Source organism: Strix aluco, chromosome 6 (assembly GCF_031877795.1).
Source record: "Strix aluco isolate bStrAlu1 chromosome 6, bStrAlu1.hap1, whole genome shotgun sequence".
In the NCBI taxonomy this organism is placed as follows: Eukaryota; Metazoa; Chordata; class Aves; order Strigiformes; family Strigidae; genus Strix; species Strix aluco.
Window position 1 is genome coordinate 30,019,656 of NC_133936.1, and position 22,519 is coordinate 30,042,174.

Sequence of the window (22,519 nt, forward strand, 5' to 3'; positions counted from 1 at the left end):
AGATCTGTCCTTCTAGTTGTAGCAGGATTTTTCCCTTTTTTCATTATTTCTGGACAACCACAGTATGAAGTCAAAGTATGAATGTGGGGGCAACTATAAACAGCCACCCAGGAACAAGAAAAAGGAGAATCTGTCTTTGGGTCTGCAGCAAAGGTCCTTGTGTCCACAGATAACCAGTGAGCTCTTTGTTTCATCTTGTTCCCTCTCTCCGAAAATGCTCCTATGCTTTACTCCAGTAACATTGTTGCCATGGCACCCATCAAAACCCAGATATGCTCTTGCTTTATGTAGCAAGATGCAAATTTTTATAAACAGGAGAATTTCTTTTCACTGCTATAGGTGAGGGGCTCTATCCATGCCTCCAGACAGAGGCAATTTACTGAACACTCTGGCATTCCTGAGTATGTGCCATAGTTTACTCTTATCAGTGTAATCCACAAAGGGCACTTGCTAAATTTTCTGTATTTGCCTGTTTGATTTTCATGGTACAGATTCTGCTGCACATAAGCTGTCATCTGTACTCGACCACCCTTTAGAAAGGTGGGGAAGTGTGTGGGGAGTGTGGAAAACGGGGGAGTGGCTCATCAACTGGTTTAAATTAAAAGTCAGGGCACTACAGCAATATACACCAGCTGAGGCTGTGGCTCTACAACTTCAAAGAAGAAAACTTTAACTGTTATGTGAGCCCTGTTTTCTCCTTCTGCAGTAGGGAACAGCTGGTGAATCTGACTCTTGGCTGCACAGAGGCTGGTGTAAATGGTGAGAATTGTCACTGAACTCCTGATGTGTACTGACACAGATGAGACAACATTCAGGAAATATACAGTGGCTTGTGGAGGGGATTATGTATTTGTATGTTAAGATGTTATTGCACATGATAGCTAGGGAGAGAGGAGAGACCAAGCATGGAGCCCGTTATCTGAAATGTTAGTCACATAATAAAAGACTTTTTAATCTTTTTAAATACACATATTGAAGACCAATACTGGGTTGTTACTTGCCCTTTGTGCTGGCTTAGCAGTTGGGATCAGCTTTAGCAGAACAACAGACAGTTCCTTGACATAGGGAATTCTCCAGAAAATACAAAGGCAACCTAAACTCCTTGTACACTGCAGTGTATGAGGCAAGAAGAGGGTAAAGACTGCTGATGCATTTGTCTCTGTTGTTTTAAAATATGCTTCATTTTGTCAGTGAACGATTTGTCCCAGAGACACACCATCTTCGAAATGAATCTTCAGTCTGGGTCACTTCTGTATAAATGTAAGGAAAATGATGGAGATCTGAAAAGTTAAGCGTGCAAAAAAATACGCGTGTGCACCTGTGTTTAAAGATTTGCTCTGTATCAGTCTATGCTCAAGGAACAGTACAAAATGGTGAATGCTTCACTGATATCAGCAAGACAACTTCCTTCTCAGTAGACAGTACTCCCCCCAAAAGGTAGTACTGAGGAATATGAAGGTTGGTTTGATTTCTGCTGATGCAGAATAAAAAGAGAATTTTACAAACTTTCCACTGCTGGTGGTATGTTTGATACTCACTTGCTGAATCTAATAACTCAGTATTTGAACGGGAAAAAAGAGAATGATAATGAAGGTACCAAAACTACTCTCTCTGAACAAAGGGTAAGATTATCTCACACTAAGGCATTAGACAGAGACATGGGGAATCTGAGTTTAGCTCCCTGCTTGCTACCACTTATCTGTCTGCCCATGGGCAAGTCACTCAGGAGGTCCCCATGGAGCACCCATCTCAGCAGTGCCATGACTCAAAGGAATGCCCTGCTTGGTAGTAGAGGCACAGTCCCAGCTCAGCCAGGTGTCTGTGTCCCCTGTCTGTATAATGGGGATGTCCCCATGTCGAATTGCTTGGATTTGTAAGATCTCCCAGGCAGAGTTGGCTGATGTTTCAGATCCACTCCTTGTATGAAGAATAGTAACTGTTCAGCCATGAGAGTGGACAAAGTCTTGGCTAATTGTAAAAGAAACAGCTCCCTTTGCTGAAGAACCCCAAGACTTGTGACCAATCCAAGCCATGTCAATAGCCTTACTGCAAACCCACCCAGCCCTGTCACAACAAGCATTTCAAAGTTACATTACCCAGCCCCTTCCCACGATACTCTGAGCAGCAACGGTATTTTACAAAATCAGACAAGCGTTTCTACTGCATGTCACACCCATACATACAGAGCACACTTCAAACCTGGCTTAGAAATTCTTTAAGGCTCATTTGCAAAAATACACTGGAAATTATACTGAGTATAAGTTATGTAAAAAGGATGTGTTTGGCCCAGTCAAGATCTGCTTTGAGATCTTTTGTCAGGTACTATTTGTTTCATTAATAATCACTGAGATTCCTCAGAGACATCACAACAATTTTTAACAGATCCTCACACTGGTTGAGGATTTTGGAGTATTATTCACCTTACATGGACGTACATACATAACTGCATGCATACAAGCAATACTGTTATGCTCAGTGGTGCTGGTATTAAACAGAAAGCTAAGTATGTGTATCGTTGTTGATAGAATGGAGGCCAAAGGTTAATATGAACATGTTTTATAGCTGCAAAAGCTAATTACTTAAGCTAAAGTGAATATAGTGTATATTGCTTGGGTCTAAGAAGTCATATGCAAGCATATTCACATCTAATCATAAAATATTTTAGTACTTGTAATAAAACTCATTAAAAATCATGTTGGTTATTCTAGAATACAGTGCAGTAATCTTGTATTTTAACCATTAAGCAATAATAGAGACTTATGTGCTGTCCTTTATGGTTCTGCTAGTAACAACAAAATAATACCAGTTTATTTACTTACAAAGCTAATTATTTTATTTAAAAATACAAGATAGTCTTTTAATGTGATGTGACATCTTCTTTAAAAAGGCCTAATTAAAACAAACAACATATTGTTTTGACAGCTAAAGGTTTACAAGAAATTTTGTTTCTTCACAAAATCAAGGGTTCTTGCCTAATTCTTGCCCACTCAGAACATCAATATAGGATCAAATACTTCTGAAAATCCTTTTCCCCCAGAGCAATACCTTTGAAATCATAAGTTCTAATCATGTCATCAGAAGGTATTCTTATGAGGGAAAGTTTTCAGGACTGGAGAAGTTGAGTGAGAAAATCTAACTGGTCTTTCTGACAGTGGATTCAAGCACATTAAAAACTGATCAAACTAACAAGACCAATATTTTGCAGCCAGCTTGTATGTGGTGGACTTTGGGTTCAGCAATTTACCATTGCACCTGAAATCTATGACTAGTAATTTTTTTAAGTTAAATTGCACAATCCTTATGCAGACAAATTTCCCATAGGAATTGTGTTTACATAAGGACTGTAGGATTTTGTGCACAACTCTTCATAAAGGTGATCATCCTTAACTCCTAGAACTGAACCAGTAGTGTTTGTTACTTTTTAGTAACTGGTGTAAACATAATCTTGAAATCAGATTGTATGTTAAAGGATCAGCTCAAGGTTCCTTAGCAGTGACATTTTGCTGTCTAGCAGATGAAGGAATAATAACCACCCAGGCCACATGTTATTAAGGAAAGACAGTTTGCTAACATTCTCCTTTCCTGGTTAAAGAAAATGGTGTCTGAAGAAGTTGGTCTGCCAGCCTAATTAAACCAGTACTGGTTTTGTCAGCCAGCTTCAGCCTGCTTCCATAAGTAACTGCTTACTGAATGGGCACTTGAAGCTCCTCTCTGGTAACAAAGCTGTCTAAAAACTGCATCATGGGACTTGTAGAGAAAAAGCAGGTGTTATTTACCACACGGACACAACATACTGATATTTCCAGTTTTAGCTTAAAATATGGGAGTATGCATGTGTATAAATGCTGTAAAAACTATGGAGAAATCTTTGAAAGTATCTGTAAATGTGTATCTCCTGAAATTACTAGATCATGTACCAATCATCAGATTAGTTCCACTAAGCTAAAGCTTAAGTATCCTATGTCACTTGATGATCTGCAGGACACTTAAGGTTGGCCTAATGGAACGAATCTTAAGGTTTGCTTTTGATGTCATTCTAATCTAGTGTATGTTGGCTGGAATTCTTCTGGTTTAAGTTTATTTTAAAATCCCAAATGTAAGGTTAATGGGGTGTTTTCAGTGTAATCTCAGAGAAAGGAAAACTCAGCAAGATGACTAGAAGAGAATTGTCATAACTCAGCATAGCTTCCCGTATATTCCCACTTATGCTAGGGCTGTTGCTGGAGCTAATGAGGTTTGAGAACAGTTAGCACTGTCAAATCACAATGGAGTCCAGAGAATTTCAGAAAAACCTTTCTCTAACAAAGCTGTGAAAGCTGAAGACTTGGCATACTGAGAGGAACAATGATTCACGTTGCAGACCACACAACGTATTGTTGAATATTCCTATGCTACAGAACTAAGACCATATACTTAATATTGTAGAATGAATTGGAATATTTTGAGCATTGCTCAGAAAGACAGAAATATCTTTTAGTACACACAGAAAAAGACAATACTTATAGGATAAACTATCTCCTATGACAAGTCAATGGGAAACTGAACTGTCAATTCATTGTGTGCTTCCTCCAAGTAAAGCTACAGTGATAACCAGAGAACATTTCAGTAAAACGGCTGAATTATCCACCTACCTTCTTCAGTGGAGCAGAAGATGATGCTTTAAGGCACATTAGTCATCATACTACTGTATTGACTGTACTGAGTGATGATTCGGTCTTGGACACTGTGAGTTTTCTGCAGCAATGAGAGAAGGAGATTTACTGAAGGGTGATTTTCTCAGAATCAAGGTGATGATTTAAAAAAACTATGATCATGTTGAATTTCATCTAGTCCTAGTTTGGTTTTTAATTCAGATGGAGTCAGTGTGGAGTCAGTGTCAGTAGCTGTTGAACTGGGAAAGCTTAACATGATGAACTGTTGTTTGTGGAGACACACAAGTGTGTAAGCTTTTTGTCTTTTTAATAAGCTCTTTGTCCTTGAAAGTTACATGCAACTCAGTAGGAAATCTGGGTGCAGGCAGCTAACAGGATCAAACTCACCACTATATGATAGTTGTTTTAAACATGTGGTATGCTTCAGTACGGAATCTTTAAACAAAACAGTTCTAGCTTGTGGCTGTTGCTACACAGACTCTATGCAGATAAGTCACAAATAGCTGAGCATATGTGTGGTGCAAGGTTAAAACAATAACAAGCAGGTCGAATCATTCAAACACTGGAAATCACTTTGACTCCAGGCCAAAAGCTTAGCTTGAGATGATATCAGTATGGGATAAAAAGAGGATAAACTAACAGGCTTAGCAGCCAGCTTGTTGGAGTCAGCATATAGTATCCATACTTCCAGCAGGAGAGCAGATGGTCATATATTTAAGGAAGCACCAGACAGGGAGTCAGGAGATCTGAATTCTATTCCTGGCTCTGCAGCAGTGTTCCTATGTCACCTTGGGGAGTCACTTTTTCCCCCTTTTTTCTTAATCTTTTAAGTAGTGGAAATAATATTTGCTTGTCTCACAGGGCAGTTGAGAGGCTAAACTGATGCTGAAAAAATGCTCTGAAGCTCTAAGAGGAACGTATGTGAGAACTGCAAAGTAAACTTGCTTGGAAGAAAAGACACCACATGGTTTCATATGGCATGTTTGTGCCATATGTTTATGACCTTTCCTCTCCCCGGAATGTCCCATGCCTTTCTGCATACAGTTTTCAAGGAGAGAATAAATGGATTAAGCTGCCTTGCACATTTGCTAGAAAGATAAGCAGCTGCCAGTAAGAACCTGACCAAAGAACAGACTTTATTACTGAGAGAGACATTATTTATGCCCAAGAGGGCAATAGGCTTGTTGAAGTTAACTGTTTGTCCCAAGATATTTTTGCATTGGTGGCAGAATAATGTCACTAATGGGTCTTATTCTGAATTCAGCAGTGCTGCTTGCAAGCTGAACATTAAGGACATACTTAAGTATTGTCTTTTATGAACAAATCTTCTGCTGAAGTCCCAAAACAAGTCCATTTTTTAAAGCAGTGAGAAATGCCCATGATTATTTGCACAGGACTTTCATCTAAAGCACATCAAAATCAACTGGACTTCAAAGGAATTTGAATCAAAGACCTAGCAAGCAACTGTCATTTCTTCTGAATCCTATGCCCATTAAGTAAAATGACCCTATCTGTCTTCATAACTATTTGGCATCATAAAAATAATGTTTTCACCACAGAATAAACAACCTCTGCTTTCAATATGGAGGTGTAAGATTTGGGCTGGAGTTGAATTTTAGCACGTATCATGATTTGCTCCATTTGTCCATATCTTTTGCAAGAGAAAAAAATAAAAAGATGAAGCATTTTGGTTTTTTCCTCTATGCCTCGATTTTTCTTCTTCTTAGATTCTGAGTCCCTGTCAAGGGATTGAATCCCAGTTCAAAGCCAGCTCTGGTAAAAGGGCACAGACAACACTGCAGAAGACTTCAAAACATTAGTCCACCTCACAGCAGTAGTGGAGACAAAGGAAGCAAAAGCAAACATTATCTGAGCAGATGTCCTGAGTGTCAATCTGGAATATGGTCTTCCAGCATGAGTTTATTTTTCTGATTCCTCACAAATGGAGCTGCCTCTAATCCTGTAAACTGGACTTCCTTCAGCTCTTCTGGAAGTCACTGTGGGCTGGAGGGAAATATTCACCATTTTCAGGTTCAGGCTGTTGAGCAGGTTATAGTGTGTGGCAATAACATGGGAATGAGATGGTGTGATATATGGAGAAGAACATATTATTATCTTGCTGCAGACTGGTTTTGTGAGAGCAGATTTGAGTTAAGCTGTTCCTCTTTTATACTGGGACAGTTTTGCTGCCTGTTTCCTTGATGACAGCCTTGTTATGTAAGTAAGAGGACTTCATACTTTGCTGAGAAATATTTACACAGATACCATAATTACAGTTAATGTCCATTGCATGTGTACACAAACAAATCGACTTACAGGACTCTCTTCACCCAAAATCCATGCAGTTTGCTGCATCAAATCACCATGGGATAGCTTTAATTCAAGAGAGAAGCTGAGTGAAACAATTTCTTTCTGAAGAACTGTGTAACTGTAGTCTATTAAGGAAGGAATTCAACTGTTTACTCTTGATATATGAACTAAGCAAGAAATCAAATATTTCAGATAGTAACCAGACCACTGTTTTGAGTATATAACAAAAACGCTCTTTATGATGGTGTAAAGTTGATAGTCTGTGGCCAGAGTCTGATCTGTCCAACTGAAAGTGGTTTAGATGAGACTCTGATGTCCCCATCTTTCCCTTTTACAGGAGTATTGGTTGTTTCGTTCATGTCTTCTTTTTGGCTAGGCAAGAGACAGAACTGCAGTCAAGAGGTCAAAGAAGTGCTCCACAAAGACACAAACACAGGAAGGAAGAGAGCAAAGATAGAGCTTGTTTTACCACTTTTCTCTTGTTCTTCCCATCCCTACAATTTTTATAGCTAAACTTTAGTAGTTGCCACGGACCTTGCAGGTAACACTTTCTCTAATGACTACCAACTTTGTCACATAACATTTTCAAAGATTTGAAGGTGACATATAGAAAAATCTTCTTACTTCTTAGAAGAAGTGCATCAGTGACAATGTTGCTATTTGTATGTGTTTGTGTTTTGGGGTGTGGAAGAGAGCTTGGAGAATTAAGAAAAAGTAGAATTACTTAAAAGTGAAGTTAATGATTCAACAAGGGCAAGTTCCCTTCCAGGATAAGTCTGGTTATATATTATAATTGTACAAATAAAGTGTTCAGTCCAGATCTGTCGTCCTCCTCTCTAGTCCTGCACTGTCGGGGCTGGGTTCTTTGCACAAAGATGTGGCTTTTTCCTGGGATCATCTTTTCTCTGGGGATGCTAATTCCTGGAAAACTCAGCTTGAAATTGCAATATCACAGGGGAGTGTGAACTGGGTACCATGAAGAATTGCGCATGCAGTGAAATTCCCAGGAACTGTGTAAGAATAATAATAACAATTATGAACTGAAAACCTGGAGATAGGGTTACTAAGACGTAAGCTTTGTAAGATTTGGGAAGAAAACATAAAGATGGTAAAGGAAGAAAGAGTGAACAAAATCCAAGTCAACAAAGATATGGCTGCAACTGTAGGAGACACAGAATTCCCCTCAAATGCACCTCAGGATGCTCTGCTTCTATTAGCTGAAATTCATTTGGCTTAGCATCTTTCATAATGAACTTTGAAATCAGATGCTGTAGGAATAAAATGCCTTTTCTGAGTATAAAGTGGGGGGGGAGGGGGATGGCAGAGCAAAACTATATCCATTAATAAAAGACAGCTGAGGTTATGTGAAAAAGATGGTGTCTCAAAAGCAGCTCAGATACTGAACCGCTGTTGGAAATCTGTAACAATAACAAAAAAAGCTAATGGAGTTGGTCCAGACAATCTTCAACACAAGGTGTTCAGAGAATGAAATGATCACATTTTTTATTACTGATTAATGTTTTTGAAAAGTATGAAATGTCTAGGTTTGCTGTACACTCCATTCTCAGTTCTGCTGTGTGAGAAAATGAGTGATATAAAATTCTACTGTTTGCATATCTAAACTATTTTGTTTCATTTACCCTCAACTTCACAAGGTCACTCTGCCTTTACAGCAGTTTGGATTTGCAGTAGGGGCACAAATATAGTGTGGAGGACAGCTATCCACATCTCACTTTATACATGTAATTTTCTAAAGTAAACAGATAAAGTAGCCCAGTGCTGAATGCCTCTAAACTAATTATATCCCCAGAATATAGTTTTAAAAAGCAGAGAAACCCAAGCAATACCTACCTCAGGTAAGTTCCTTCATAGTATATCTGTTCAACAACTCTCCTGGCATACAGAGTCACTACTTCTCTCTTTAAAATGTGTTATTTCCCTTGGATAATATTTAGTCTTTAGATTTGTATCAGGGATGCAGTCAGAGCCTGTCTGTTCCACTGAACCGAATTCAACAGACCCTTGGTAATGTAGTGTTGCTTTTTGTTTCTAATTGCTGTCTAATTGTCTGAACCAGTTGAGTACTTGCATGGGATTTAAAAACACACTTAATCAAATGGTCAGTGTGACTTTGGGTGGGCAGCACCTGCACAAAGATGAAATGACTAATAAAGCCGATTTTCGTTATCATTTGCTCTGTTCAACAACTTAAATGAAATATCAGATCTATGAGCATCCAAGGAAACGCAGCCTGTGCTGAGAACGGTCCTTTAATTTGGTAAGAAAGCTTAACTGTAGCATTTAAAAAACTGTTGTTCTCACATGGTCACATGGGCTGACTTTGCACTTCTCCACTGAGAATCCTAGTCCATAATCATAAATGAGTGTGTGCTTTCTAATCTTAGTTTACTATTAAAAATGATTTGTCTCCACACTGGCTATTGTAAAAGGTTTATCAGTAAATAAGAGCTGGCCATCTGGCAGCAATCTGACTGTCTGGCATTTCTTTCATTTGGTGTAATTAAGACATAATGTCAATGAGGATAGAAAGATATTACAGGATATTGTTTCCCTTCCTGATAGACAAAGAGCAAAGCAAGCCCAGGCATATAGAGAGAATAAACTCTGAACTGCAGCTGAGATGTTTATTCTCCTAGCAAAGATGTTTATCCTGCATCTACAAGGTTTATTACAAAGATATCATGGCTGTTGTACCAAATAGTTAGCAATGCAAATGTAATCATTTTGCCCCATAGATGAGGGTCCTATATGCTAACAGCATCTCCTGAACCAGTAGTAAACAGCCCATTTTAACTATCAAGTTCTACGTTTCTCTATCAGCAAAGGTGATATTTTCAAGAGATATAAAAAAACCCAAATCCTCCTATTTTTCAGTGGATAATGTGAATGAATAGTGAATACTATTTGTATGTATATTAAGTTGATAATTATACATTTGTGTATGGAAGCACAAATGACGGCAGTTGCAGTTCAGATGATGAGAGTATATTATATTGATGACCATAATTTTTTTTTAATAAAAAGCCATGCAAGGCTTTTGTAACAAGAATTTCTCTTACAAAAGCTTTAAAATGTAAAATGTTCTTTTTCTGTTCTGTAAAGGCTCCAAGGCCCATTGAAGTCACTGAAGGAGACCGTGAAGCAGTAGTTACTGGTTACTAACAAATACGAACATTTCTTGGGTTCCCCATTCTATCACATCAGTAGTGGGTAACTGTTATCTCACCTTTGAGTAACGTAATGTAGTCATCAAAATCCACTCCTCATTATGAAATCCTTTCATTAGAGATGTCACACTTGCTATCAGTCTTGAAAAGCTGATCTGAACGATCACTGAAAAAAAATTAGAGAAATAATTATAAAGGGTTTTTTAAGAGAACATACAGATTTGCTTTTTCTGCATTTCCAACTATTTTAATTTGCTCTTTGTAAACTTTCAATATTTTTTTCAGATTAAGCCTGTAGAAAATGACAGTTTCATGGGACCTCATGAAAATATATACTCAGACACTGAGTCTGTGTGTCTTTTCCAGAAATATAAAATGACAGATCCTGTACTAGACATTTTTGCTCCCTGTGAATTGAGTAAGAATATGCAGTTCTGGAGACCACACTATTCACTATTTGTGGAATAAATTTGCTGTTCTCATGACAAGTAGTTTGTGAACATCTCAAGCTCTTAACAATGTTCAATTATCATGGCTGTTTAATGTTTCTGAATGCTGAAGGAGATCAGCAAAGCAACAAGTCTATCTGGAATAATTGATTAATTCCCAAACAGGAGAAAAAAATAAGTGACATCTTGTCAAATAGATAGTTTATTATATATTATCAATTATTTTGTTTTGGCCCTGGTCCTGCAAAGGCAGAAACACACACCAGGGTTCATGCAAGCATTTGGCTTCAGTGAAGCTGGTATGGTGAATAAAGAATTGCCACTGACAAGGAAGCAGGGTTAACCTAACACTCTAGCAACAGAAAACTCACCTCACCTAGTCCTATTTGTAGCTAAAACATTCCAGGAATTCATCACTCAGACATGGTTTTGTTGGAACAGCACTCAGTTACATGCTCTGTCTTCCTTCTACATAATAAAATATCTCCTTTTGACTTAGGAAATCATGGATACTTTAACAGACATTAAAACTGATCTTGTTTCTCTCCTGAATTTCCAGAGATCAGGTTTTGCACATTGTGCCAGAAACATTTCAGCAAGTCCAGCATCTTCAGCATCTTTGCAACACTTTACTGGTGAGTAAGAAGAACCATGTGTGCCCAAAATCAGAGTGGGGTCTTGGGCAAAACAGATTTCCATGTAACTTCAGGCAGGAATGAAATTTGAAAAAGGCTTACCTAACTTTTTTTTTCCTTAGTGTAGGGTGGAATTGCCCTTCCACTACCTGAAGAAATTTATGGGAAGATGTTAGTTTCATTGCATGGCTCCGTGAAGGTGCTGCTCCTTATCAGTGGTGCCCGAGTCAATGGAAACAATAAGCCTGTGCTACATGCTCTATGAACAGATGGCTGGAGAATAGTTAAGGGGAGAATTTGAAGGAAAACTTCTTCCATTTATTGATATGCAGCTACTCTATCTTAAATTTATTTTCTCATTCTGAAAACAGAGCTTGATTTGTGCATTTCTTTCTTCTCCTCTGCACAGCTGGATTTGTGGAAGCCCCTGCTACCTGAAGACATCTGGGCTGGAGAAGACCTGCACATAAGGGTCCCAGCCCCTCTGGTGCAGGAGGTGAAAGACAGCTTAGATCAGTATACGATCTCTTACAGGTACAACCTCTAATTTCCTCCTGGGAAAGGCTGGCTCTAACAATCTTCCTTGCTATCACAAAATGACCTAGCCCTTCCCAATGAACTGATGATAGGATCCAACCTTTGTTCCAAGTGCCTCCAACTTACCTTGACCTGCCCAATGGACAGATATATACCTTTCAGTTTTGAAAGCACATTCCTCTATGCCCTGTTTATTCACCTTCCAACTAGCCTGGACTGTGAATTTGGAGCTGGGATTTGAGACAGCCCAATCTGTTTTCTTTCCTGATGTTGCCTTCTCAGTGGCAGAGGATGGTGCTCAGATGTATGGCTCAGTTTTTTAGCCTAAAGTCAGGAAGTCAAACTTGGTAAAACCACTACTTAGAGGAGCATGCTTTGCTCTTGGAAAGCATGGATACTTGAACACAGGATCCTCCCTGTTTTGGAGAACCCCAAGGTTTAATCAATGTCACAGCAGAGAAGCAGTCTCTGTAGCTCTTCTTTTCCCTTCCCCATCTTTTGTTGCTGTTCTGGTTTGGAGAAGAGCCCTTTCAAAGTGAATATTTAGCGAGTTTCTTCAAAGCTGCAGTTTCCTATTCCTATCATCCCCCCCCCCCACCACCCCCCAGGCTGGTGAGGATTTCCTGACACCGTCCAGCCAAACAGAGATATCCCAGCCTGTGACAAAGGTCTCTGCAGCAGGTCCCTACTGCGCACACAACTGGGAGCCATGCACTGCAAATGGCCCATGATGCTTTATCACACAAACCCAGCCACACATCTTCACTAACTGCCAAGCTTCTACTTCCAACCAGAAGATCTAATCCTGATACAAAGGGTGTTTATAAAGCCAAATGGGATTAAATAAGAGCTATTCCTCACACAGTTTGGAACTGAGTTTTTCAGATAACCAGTAGCTAGCCATATTTCATATAAACAATCCTGTAGTCATTCAGGGCTGGTGACAAATGGCCTATGGACATACACTGACATTTACCAATCAAAGAGAAGTTAAAGGAGGATTGGTGCCACTTCAAAGCTGTTTAGAGTTAAAGCTGATCTTGACATTCTGCACATTACCTGACAAATTCTTTTTAGTAAGTGTGATGCCCTGACAACCAGAGATGGAGAGAGATGAGGTGGGAGCCAGTACAAATGATCTAGCATCAGATTTAGGTGTTCAGGACTTAGACACCATTCCAGAAGATATTTAACCTCTTACTTATATCAAGACTCTTCATTTTCTAATGGTTTCAACTGATACTAGTGGAAATTTAAAGACTAAGCTGAAGTTAGCAGTTTAATATGTATAGGGTCCTAAAGAAAGAGGTGGGTAATTTAATAGTCAAGCCTAAATTTTGGCTTTGTATTGCCAAGGGGTTGAGATGAGCATGGCAATGTTAGAGTTAAAGTTTCTATAACAGATTCAAAGCAGGAACCACCTTTTACAAGGCATTTGACATGCAAGGAAGGTAACATGACAGTTAGGTATATAATGATAGAGACATAAATGACAAATTATAATCAGGACATCAATATTCTGACTGTGTCAGACTCTGGGATTTCAATTCTCCAGAGCTCTGATAAGGCATTTTGCATGTGTGGTTTCAGTTCATGGGAATTTGCACTGCCTGAATTTTAGTTTGAAGTTCAGATGTGAATAAACATCAAAGCTCAGAGTGAAAGTCAGCTGTAACTACTCTTAAAAGTTTCTTATGTGCAGTTTCCAGAAATGCGGAGCAGTGCTACTGTCAGCAGAATAGCCTATTAGCACTTACAGTGTTTGAAATCAACAATGTTTAAGCTGCCTTTGCAATTGTCTTACCACAAGCCTTTACAACGAGCACAGCTTTGTAACAATGTTACAAGGCACTGATTGCAGTGTGAAAGCACAGCGTATAATCCAAAGGCCCCTGAAGCCAAGGAAAAGGTTTTATTGACTCCCTTGATCATGGAATCACGCCTGTGCTATACCCATTTCTGAACTAAATTGTGGCTAAAAAGCAAGAAGAGCTTTTTGAAGGGAAGAGGGGGTTTGTTCTGATTTTTGCAAATCGCAATGAATACTTCCGTGAAGTCTGCGAATTGAAAATGTGTCTATAAAATACAATGAAACACTAATCTTAAATTTTTCACTTTTCCCTCCTTTTCCATAAAGGTGGTATTTTAGAGTTTTACCCAGAAGTAGAAGTGGTGAAGAAAGACATTGAACATTTTTTTGGTAAAAAATTGTCAATATTAAAAAAAAATAAATCTGGTAAAATTATTACTTTATTGTTAAAACCCAGTGAAAATCTCAGTACTTTGAACTTTCTCTTACATGAAAGTAACCATTATGCTGATGGTGATGAATTTACCAGGCAGTCCGCAACAGAAGAGGCTAAATCCTTTCATTTGTTGATGTAAGCAATGTACCCACCATGATAGTTCTGCAGTAATTTCTCCCGCTTTCCCCTCGCCTCAGAGTCCTAATACCTGACGTGCAGGAACTTGTGGATCAGAGCATGCCAAGGGAGAGGAGCAGCCACAGGCAGGTCCCAGAAGGTTACGTTTACACCCAATATCATCGAATGGAAGAGGTAAAGAACGCAAGTCTGCTTGCTTTCATTGTTGCTGCTGTTTTGTAAATGCCACAGCAAGTCACTCTGTGCTTGCAGAAAGCTCAGCTGAAGGCAGTGGAGCTCTTTCTGGCTTTCTTCTTTGCAGAATCCATCCTTACTCTTTGACTAGAATCTTGGCCTGGTTGAACTGAACATGAATTTAACATTGATTTTGATTAAATCCTCAATTCCACCCTGACCAAAACCTAAATGCTCTGCATGGAGCAGCCATATTGTTTTGGAAATAATATTCTGGGGTTCAGTTGATTGGTCTGCTAACTTTCTGCCCTTTTATGCTTTACCATTATCTCTAGTAATGATTAATTTAAGCCCCAGTATGTTTGATGCTGAGCCAAATTGAAGTGCAATGACTACTGTGGTCTCTGGAATCACAGTGAGGAAGAAGAGGTGAACACAGGGAGACCTGTAGAAAGAAGTAATTTAAGGACAGGTTTTTGACACTTCAGGGGAGAATATTGTCATGAGGGTAGGTAATGAAGATTTCCTGGTGCTATGTTTCACAGAGCAGTGGGTAAGCCTGGACAAAGGCAGAGCATGGTGGTATTCTTCCTCCTAGACATATAATAAGAGTGAGAGAACAGAGTCAATCCTCATGTATATTCTGTTTGAGCTACCCATTGGGGATGACTGCTGCTGAACTCAGATGTGGAAAATCAGTACTGATAGGGAAGAGACTATAGTACTGCTTTGAAAATTTGATAGTGTGGCTCCATGTCTGGTGAAATCAACAGAAGGATGCCCAATAGGATGGTCACATTGAATGACATCCAGAATAGAGTATCAGTGTTGTATATGACCATGCCTTTGCTCGGAGGCAATTGAAAGTCCTTCCATGAGTGTTAAGTGATATCACAGATTGAAATAAACTCTGCAGCTGCTTGTCTAAGCAAAAGAAAATACTTTAATCTGGAAATGGAGTCAGGAAAGAGAAGGAAACTCCCACTTTGGACCAAGAATTCTCTGTGACTATTTCAGATTTATCAATGGATGACTCAAATCCAGAAAAGCAACAGTGAGCTGGTGACTCAGCACTACCTGGGAAAGACAACTGAGAATCGAACTATGTATTATCTGCAGGTAAGGGAGGAACTTTCTTAAAATGAATAAGAGGTATCTTCACAAAAAAGTACACAGAAGACAGCATTCAGATTTTTCCTAAGACAGTGCTCATCTCAATTCACTGAAATAACAGGAGATGGTTTTATTCCTCTACAGTACAGTAGGATTTGGCAGGATTTGCCAACTTTCGTGTATACTATCACCATAATCTTGCTATTGCTATTATGCGGTGAAAACAACAAATTTAACTGAAGTCTTGTTTAGAAATACAAATCAAGCTGAAACTAGCCTGGCAATAGCTCTGTGTGAGGATAAACAGTTCTGTTTTGTTGGTTTTATTACTTTTTACAGCATATAGCCTTTCTGCTAGGAGTATTCCATGACATTTTTTATTGGACTCTCTAGTAAAAACCATAGTCTTAATAATTGAGTTAGTTATGGTCTAATCTGTTCCCATCACAGAGTAAAATTAGATTCCCTGCCTTTTTGTGCTTCCCTTTCAAAAAAACAAACAAACAAAAAAAAAGGAATCTCAAAGTGAACAACCAGTCCTGTGAATGACTAATATAAATGAAAAGGAAACTGTTTTATTGACACTCCTGCTCAACAGACACTTGCCCTGCAATACTACAGAGATGGGGTTTATTAGGAAGGAGAGTTTGTCATAATGATATCTGTAATAATAATAATCTCAGATGGCTCAATGGCATATCAAAGCACATCCTTTTCTTTCTGTATTATTCTAGGCTATTTTATTCTAATGTAACAGTTTTCCAAATGATCATTTTTACACTCTCTCAGATCAGTCAACCAACAGATAAAATCAAAAAGATCATTTGGATGGACTGTGGGATTCATGCCAGAGAATGGATCTCTCCAGCATTCTGCCAGTGGTTTGTGAAAGAAGTGAGTCCTCACTTTTCCAACTGGATAATAAAAAACCCATATCACTTTGGATACTTCAGTTCTCTTCTCTGTTGTGGTACCAAGAATTATGCTTTTCCTGTTAAAATATGATTTTCAAAATTAGTACATAGTATAGATACCTGTGGAGACCTAAGTCCAAATCACAGTTTGAGATGAGATATAGGACAGCATTTGTTAGCGCATTGTTCCTCCACCTGAACTGATTCCAAAGCCACTGAACTTGATAGCAATCTCAATTTCCAGCAGTGGCTTTTGGATCAAGCTTCTCTGCATCACAAAGCCACAGTCCTCCTGGAATAAAGCAACCCTAACATATGGTATAGCAATATTCCCCATGTACTGAAAGCTCCTGGTGCACAGGTACACTATCAGGCAGCTTTCATACCTGCAAGACTGTATCCCTATGAAGTACACTATAACTGGATACACTGTCACTCTGTTAATGGCAAAAGGTAGATATCTCAACATATCTGGAGATAAAGTAGATCTTGGGTACCATGGTGGCATCCAGAGTGAGTCATCCCCTGATTATAGTTCTAAACTAGCTCTTTCCAGTGATTACCACTAGATTCTCTGCTCAGTCCTCTGTATTTTTTCTTTTCAGATTCTTCAAAATTACAGATCTGACCCAAATATCAGAAGATTTCTGCAGAATTTGGACCTCTACATCTTGCCAGTCCTCAATATTGATGGCTACATTTATTCCTGGGAAAAAGTAAGTAGTGAAAATCCAGGAACTAGACTGAAAGTTAGATGTGCACAGCATGTTTTGTTAATTTTAGATACAATCATAGCAATTATATTTAAACAGAGAACAGTGACAGAATCATTACTCACACAAATCCTCCCATGGTAAAGACGTTTTGTTTCTTCTGGTAAATCAGCAGTCACTTGAGATTACAGGGCTAAAAATTCCTAGCAAATGTCATAAGCCTTGGGAAGAGAGAAGGACAAAGCCACAGGATCGATTGCTTTTGGGTTTCTGGGGATGGACTTACTTCCCTGCTAACAGGTCAAGGCTTGCTTGACAGAGTTAAGCATGTCTGGAGGAGTCAGTCACTCTTCACAAGAGATCTCAACTAGTAGATAGGTCTCCACACATTTGCAACATGGAATGGGAGGAGAATTGGTCAAATATTGGGCTATTTGGTTTTGAAATAAGTGGATCCTCCCAAATAATCATCCTTTTCTGATATGGAAAATCTTGGTCTTCAGCAACTCTCAACATGCTTCCATGCTCCTGAGTCCAGCTGAAACGGCTTTTAATGCAGGACCTCAGCATGGCCCAACAGGCTCAGCCTACCGCCATGTGGATCCTGCTGTCTCCGAGCCTGCTCCCTGGCAGGTCTGGGGCATACCACACATTGGATGCACAGGTAATTCAGCCAGAAAGCTCATACAGGCAGTGCCATGAGGTCTGCAGAGGACCAAGCATAACAGTGAGTATAGCAGAGAACCAAGGAGCAGCAAGATTAGCTAACAAAAAAGCATTCATCTTCTTGAATCTGAAACAATCATAAGTTCAGCTATTGTCTCTTGGACATAGAGGTATCCTCACAATGCCAAGTCTTTCTTAAAGAGTGCAACACTGCATGAAAGCAGTTGAGTACTACAGAAAAAGAATACTTTTTTTTTCTTTAAAGCTCAGGAGGCTCATTTCAAGGTGCATGAAGGCTTGTGGAAGATGACAGCCTTGCTGTAGTAGATAAAATGTTCTGTCACTAAGCTTCATCACCCTTGCACATGGAGTTGCACTCTTATAATGCAAGAGTTACTCAGAATGCAGAGGTCTAAAATAAAGGAGTCTTTACACCGTATTATCACTAGGCCCTATGGATCACTGAGTTGTTATGTAACTGAAATTACTTTTGTTTAGGATCGTTTGTGGAGGAAAAACCGTTCTCCACATATGAATGGCACCTGCTACGGGACAGATCTGAACCGAAACTTCAATTCCTCCTGGGGCAGTAAGTTCCAAATATTTCAGATCAGCAACGCAAATGTAAAGCAAGAGTAATAACTAGTCTCTGAAATAAGATGAAGTCCTATAAAGAAAGGAATACTCATCCTGTTGTCATCAAGACATTTGTAAAAATAAAAACCCAGTTTGAAAAAATATTAAGTCATTGACTTTCAACTGGCATTACTTTTGTGAGCAGAAAATTGCTGTTTATATAACTATACTTCTAATTCACTGCAGGAGCAAGCATCAGCTCTAGGCAGCAATGTTAGGAGTTAGTCACTTAACAGCCAGTATTTGTGTTTGCCATGAATTTCAAGGAGTCTCCAAAGCTTCCCTTGCAGGTGGTACACTGTGGTGGCACCTGAGTGTTTTTGTTGCAGTCAGACTGTAAATGTGTGTTAAATATTTCAGTCTTGGAGCAAATTTTAGTTGCTACCAACAGAGTAAAATCTTAAAGTCCCACTGAGCTGCCTAGTCTCCCTGTCCACATAAACACACACCTTAACACTCTAAGGAAAATTTCCCTGTTCCCTCTGAACTGGCATTTATATGTCTCTCCTTCAATTAATTTTTTTGTATTCCTCTCCAGGTATTGGTGTTTCTTATAACTGCAGCAGTGAAATCTTCTGTGGATCTGGACCAGAATCAGAGCCTGAGACAAGAGCTGTGGCTCAGTTTATCAAAAAGAAGAAGAGTGACATTTTGTGCTATTTAACAATTCACTCCTATGGACAGTACATCCTCACTCCGTATGGTTCCACAACTAGACCTCCAAGTAACAATGAAGAACTGGTAGGACAAAACATTCATCTTCTACACTTGTACAGAACAAGTACAGGCAGTAGCATGTGGCACAACTCTACTTACCCTCTTGCCTTTCCTTCAGAGGAGCTGGGCTTATTCAGGGGCTTGGATGCAGAGTTACTGCTGCTCCATGCAGTATCAGCAAGGTTTATTTGCCTCAGAACTAATCATAATCCTTCATCTTAAATCAGGGAAATTGAACTATTACAGATAGGGTTAGTGCAATGCAAAGTAAGTGGAGAACACCAAGTTCTTGCTGCATACAAGAACACATCTGCACTTTAGGATGCCAGCACATTATACACACATGGTTTCCATAACTGTGTCCAGAAAGGGTATTCCAAATGTGCTCACTAGGAGAGTGGGAGCAAAGTAGGCACCTACTTCTTGGTTACTTCTCCCCTCAGTTTCTGAGTGTTATAATTTGAGTTCATTAACATGTGTATTTATAAACTTTCCAGTAGCTGAAGTCAAGAGCATGAGGGACTTGAGTTCAACTTCATATGAGTCATTGGAGAAGTCAGTTAGTTTGCCTATGGCTTGGTTTCTTGAGATGGTGGGATACAGGGTCTATGGCAATATAACAAGTGTAAGAGATCAATCACTGCTGTAGTCAGTATCAGTATGCTATACAGCATAGATGCTAATTCTTCAAAATACAGTCCTCCAGATTTACAACAGGGCAGATATCTTCTTTACCTTATAGCAGAGTAATTTTTAAAATTTTAACATAATTTGCATTTAAAAAATCAAGAACAATTTGCCCAAATGTTTGTAATGGGTTTCTCTAAAGTCCTGAACTAATAATATCAAAACTCAAAGCTGATCATATGTAAAAGCTGAAATAGACAAAAATTTTGGTCCACTTAAAATAACTGCCAAATGTACTGGCACTGATGACAATATTATTCCTGTTCTGAACATACAGATGCATGTTGCGGAGATGGCAGCTGCTGCCCTGATGGGAAAGTATGGGACCAGCTATAAAGTAGGACCAACCTCTTTAATTTTATGTAAGTTTCTTTATGTTTCCCTTTGATTGCTCTGTTTTTCAAAGAGTGTCATTCTTGTGTCACAGGCATCAGTATGTATTGTTTTGCTGCATTTCCTCTTTGAGTAATATTTAATGGCCTGGCTCAGTGGAACATCTAAGCAGCAGTCATTTGAATATAAGATAACACTGTATGTTATAAAGCTGACTGCAGGAAGGAAGGAAGCATTGATCAGAAGCTAGTTTCTACATGAATTCCTCGCAGATATAGCACAGGGGACAGAAGGAGATTGGCGATAGATCATTCTGACCCTGCTGAAGTCAGCAGCAAGGCTCCTATTTGTCTTCACTGGAGTCAAGTAAAAATTAAAATCCCAATCAGGTCTATAGTTACTTCATCAGACATTATCACACAGCAGCTGCTTGCAGTTCTGTGTGAAATATGTTGGTTTCAGCCTTCTTCCTCACAGACTGGATAGACACATCATGAACACACCATCATGGATGATAGTAAATAGCAGCCTTTATGTAGAGGACTAGAGGGCCCTAGAGACCACCTGGTAAACCCAATCTTTTCCCAGTAACCACTAAGTCATGCTAGTCACTCAGAACCGTACATAGTTGGCTCCAGTACTCATGCGGTTTTGCATATTCACAGCGTCTGTCTGTGCCAGTCCCTGAGTCACATGAGTCACCTACTGCATGAGTAATGCCGTGTAAGTATAAGGTAACTTGTTCATACCTAGGACTGCATTTTGTTTGTACTTATACTGAATAAATAAGAAAAAAGATCCATGAGGCAGATGAACAGTGATACAGGGAGTAGCCAGACATTTTTCAGATTTGACCAAAATTATGCTTAAAACCAAATATAAAGAGAAATTCCAGGCAGCGTGAATGTAGGAAATGAAGTACCAGAATGGACAAATGGGTAATCCATCTTGTAGTCCACACTAATCACAGTAAAATGTTAAAAACACAGAATCCCTGGAACTCATCTCCTGTTATTGTACAATACCATCTTACGGAGGATTGTTTCACATGGGAAACTTCATGGAAGACTTTTAGTATAATTAAGAATTGCAGCATCTAGAAACTCTTCTCTCCATGCCACAGTGATATATGGTTACTGCTTAGTTCAGGGATTCTTGCATTAACTATAGCAAGAAGTATTTTCAAAGAACAGTGTTTAATATACATCCCCTCTATTTTTAAATTCACAGACAGTAACTCAGGCTCCTCACGGGACTGGGCTCACATGATTGGCATACCTTTCTCCTACACATTTGAACTGCGAGACAAGGGTACTCATGGATTTGTTCTACCCCCTGACCAGATCCAACCCACATGTGAGGAGACTATGCTGGCTGTGACAACTATTATAGACTATGTTGATCAGAAGTACTTCCCAGGTGGGGCTGTGATGCTGACTGCCAGCAGCCTGGGCCTGAGCCTTTGCCTGAGTGTTGTACTTACATGGACTGTTTCTTAAAAATGGCTAAGAGAACCCAGCAAGAGACTCCCATGCAAAGTGCAATGTCCTGTTGAAAAGACAAAATTACATGAGCAGAGAAACTAAATGTCAAGTATTCAGTAAAGGCTCATCCCACAAAATACAAAGCATCCACTTGTGGCTTTGATAGCTGTGCTTTAGGGAAGGAGGAAAGGATGAAGAGCTGTGACAATTTCCCAAGCTTCATTTGGTGGCTCTGCAAGAAGCCAGTTTGAGTACACATGGGGAAAGAACACTGTTACTCCCTGGTTCTTGAGCATGTTTTCATGAGCTTACCTGGGCCTATGCAGTCCTTGTCAGTCACAGTCCTGCACTGTCACAATTCTCTCCACTGACTCTTGGGTCTTGCTGGCATTATCAGGATACCTGTGAGACTTAAATGTCTGCAATTCCCACTACAGAAAATTGGACAGCTTCCTTGACATGCACCATCCTTCCCTAAACTGCCACACTGGGATTTACCAGACAATACAGGGCCTCAAAAGCTGGTGAAAGGTCATAATCAGGCAACTAACAGCCACCTGAAACAAGCTGAAGAATTGAGCTGATGCAAGCGTGTGGGGACAGACAAGAGGTGTGGCCCTGTCACTTAGATGCAGTCAGATTAGTGAAGACAGAAACTGCCCAAATCCTTCAAAAATACAAATAGAAAAGGGAAAAGGAACATAAGGAGCTATTCCTACAGAGCAGACCAAAGAGTGATTTCTTTGCATCCTCAGCTTCCAAAACTGTGTGACTGGTGGCGACAAATATTCACCTGAAGTCACACTCCTAAGGGATTTTATTACAGATGGTATGTAAAGAAAGTCTATTCACAGAGGGGTGCCTTTCTTATGAACCACCTTACTCCTTTGAGGCTGACTCTGCAGGAAGACTGGGGCCTAGTTGCAT

The 22,519-nt window shown here is 39.4% G+C and overlaps 1 protein-coding gene across 1 annotated transcript; it reads left to right on the forward strand.

The window, feature by feature from the left end:
• The first annotated feature begins 7,837 nt into the window (after positions 1 to 7,837).
• CPO (carboxypeptidase O) lies at positions 7,838 to 21,607 on the forward strand. The gene is made up of 11 exons (XM_074828313.1): positions 7,838 to 7,923; positions 11,159 to 11,234; positions 11,644 to 11,768; positions 14,215 to 14,329; positions 15,347 to 15,448; positions 16,232 to 16,336; positions 16,962 to 17,072; positions 18,234 to 18,324; positions 18,910 to 19,112; positions 20,053 to 20,137; positions 21,339 to 21,607. The coding sequence occupies exons 1-11, from the start codon at positions 7,838 to 7,840 to the stop codon at positions 21,605 to 21,607; spliced, it is 1,368 nt and encodes a 455-aa protein (XP_074684414.1).
• Positions 21,608 to 22,519: the final 912 nt, after the last annotated feature.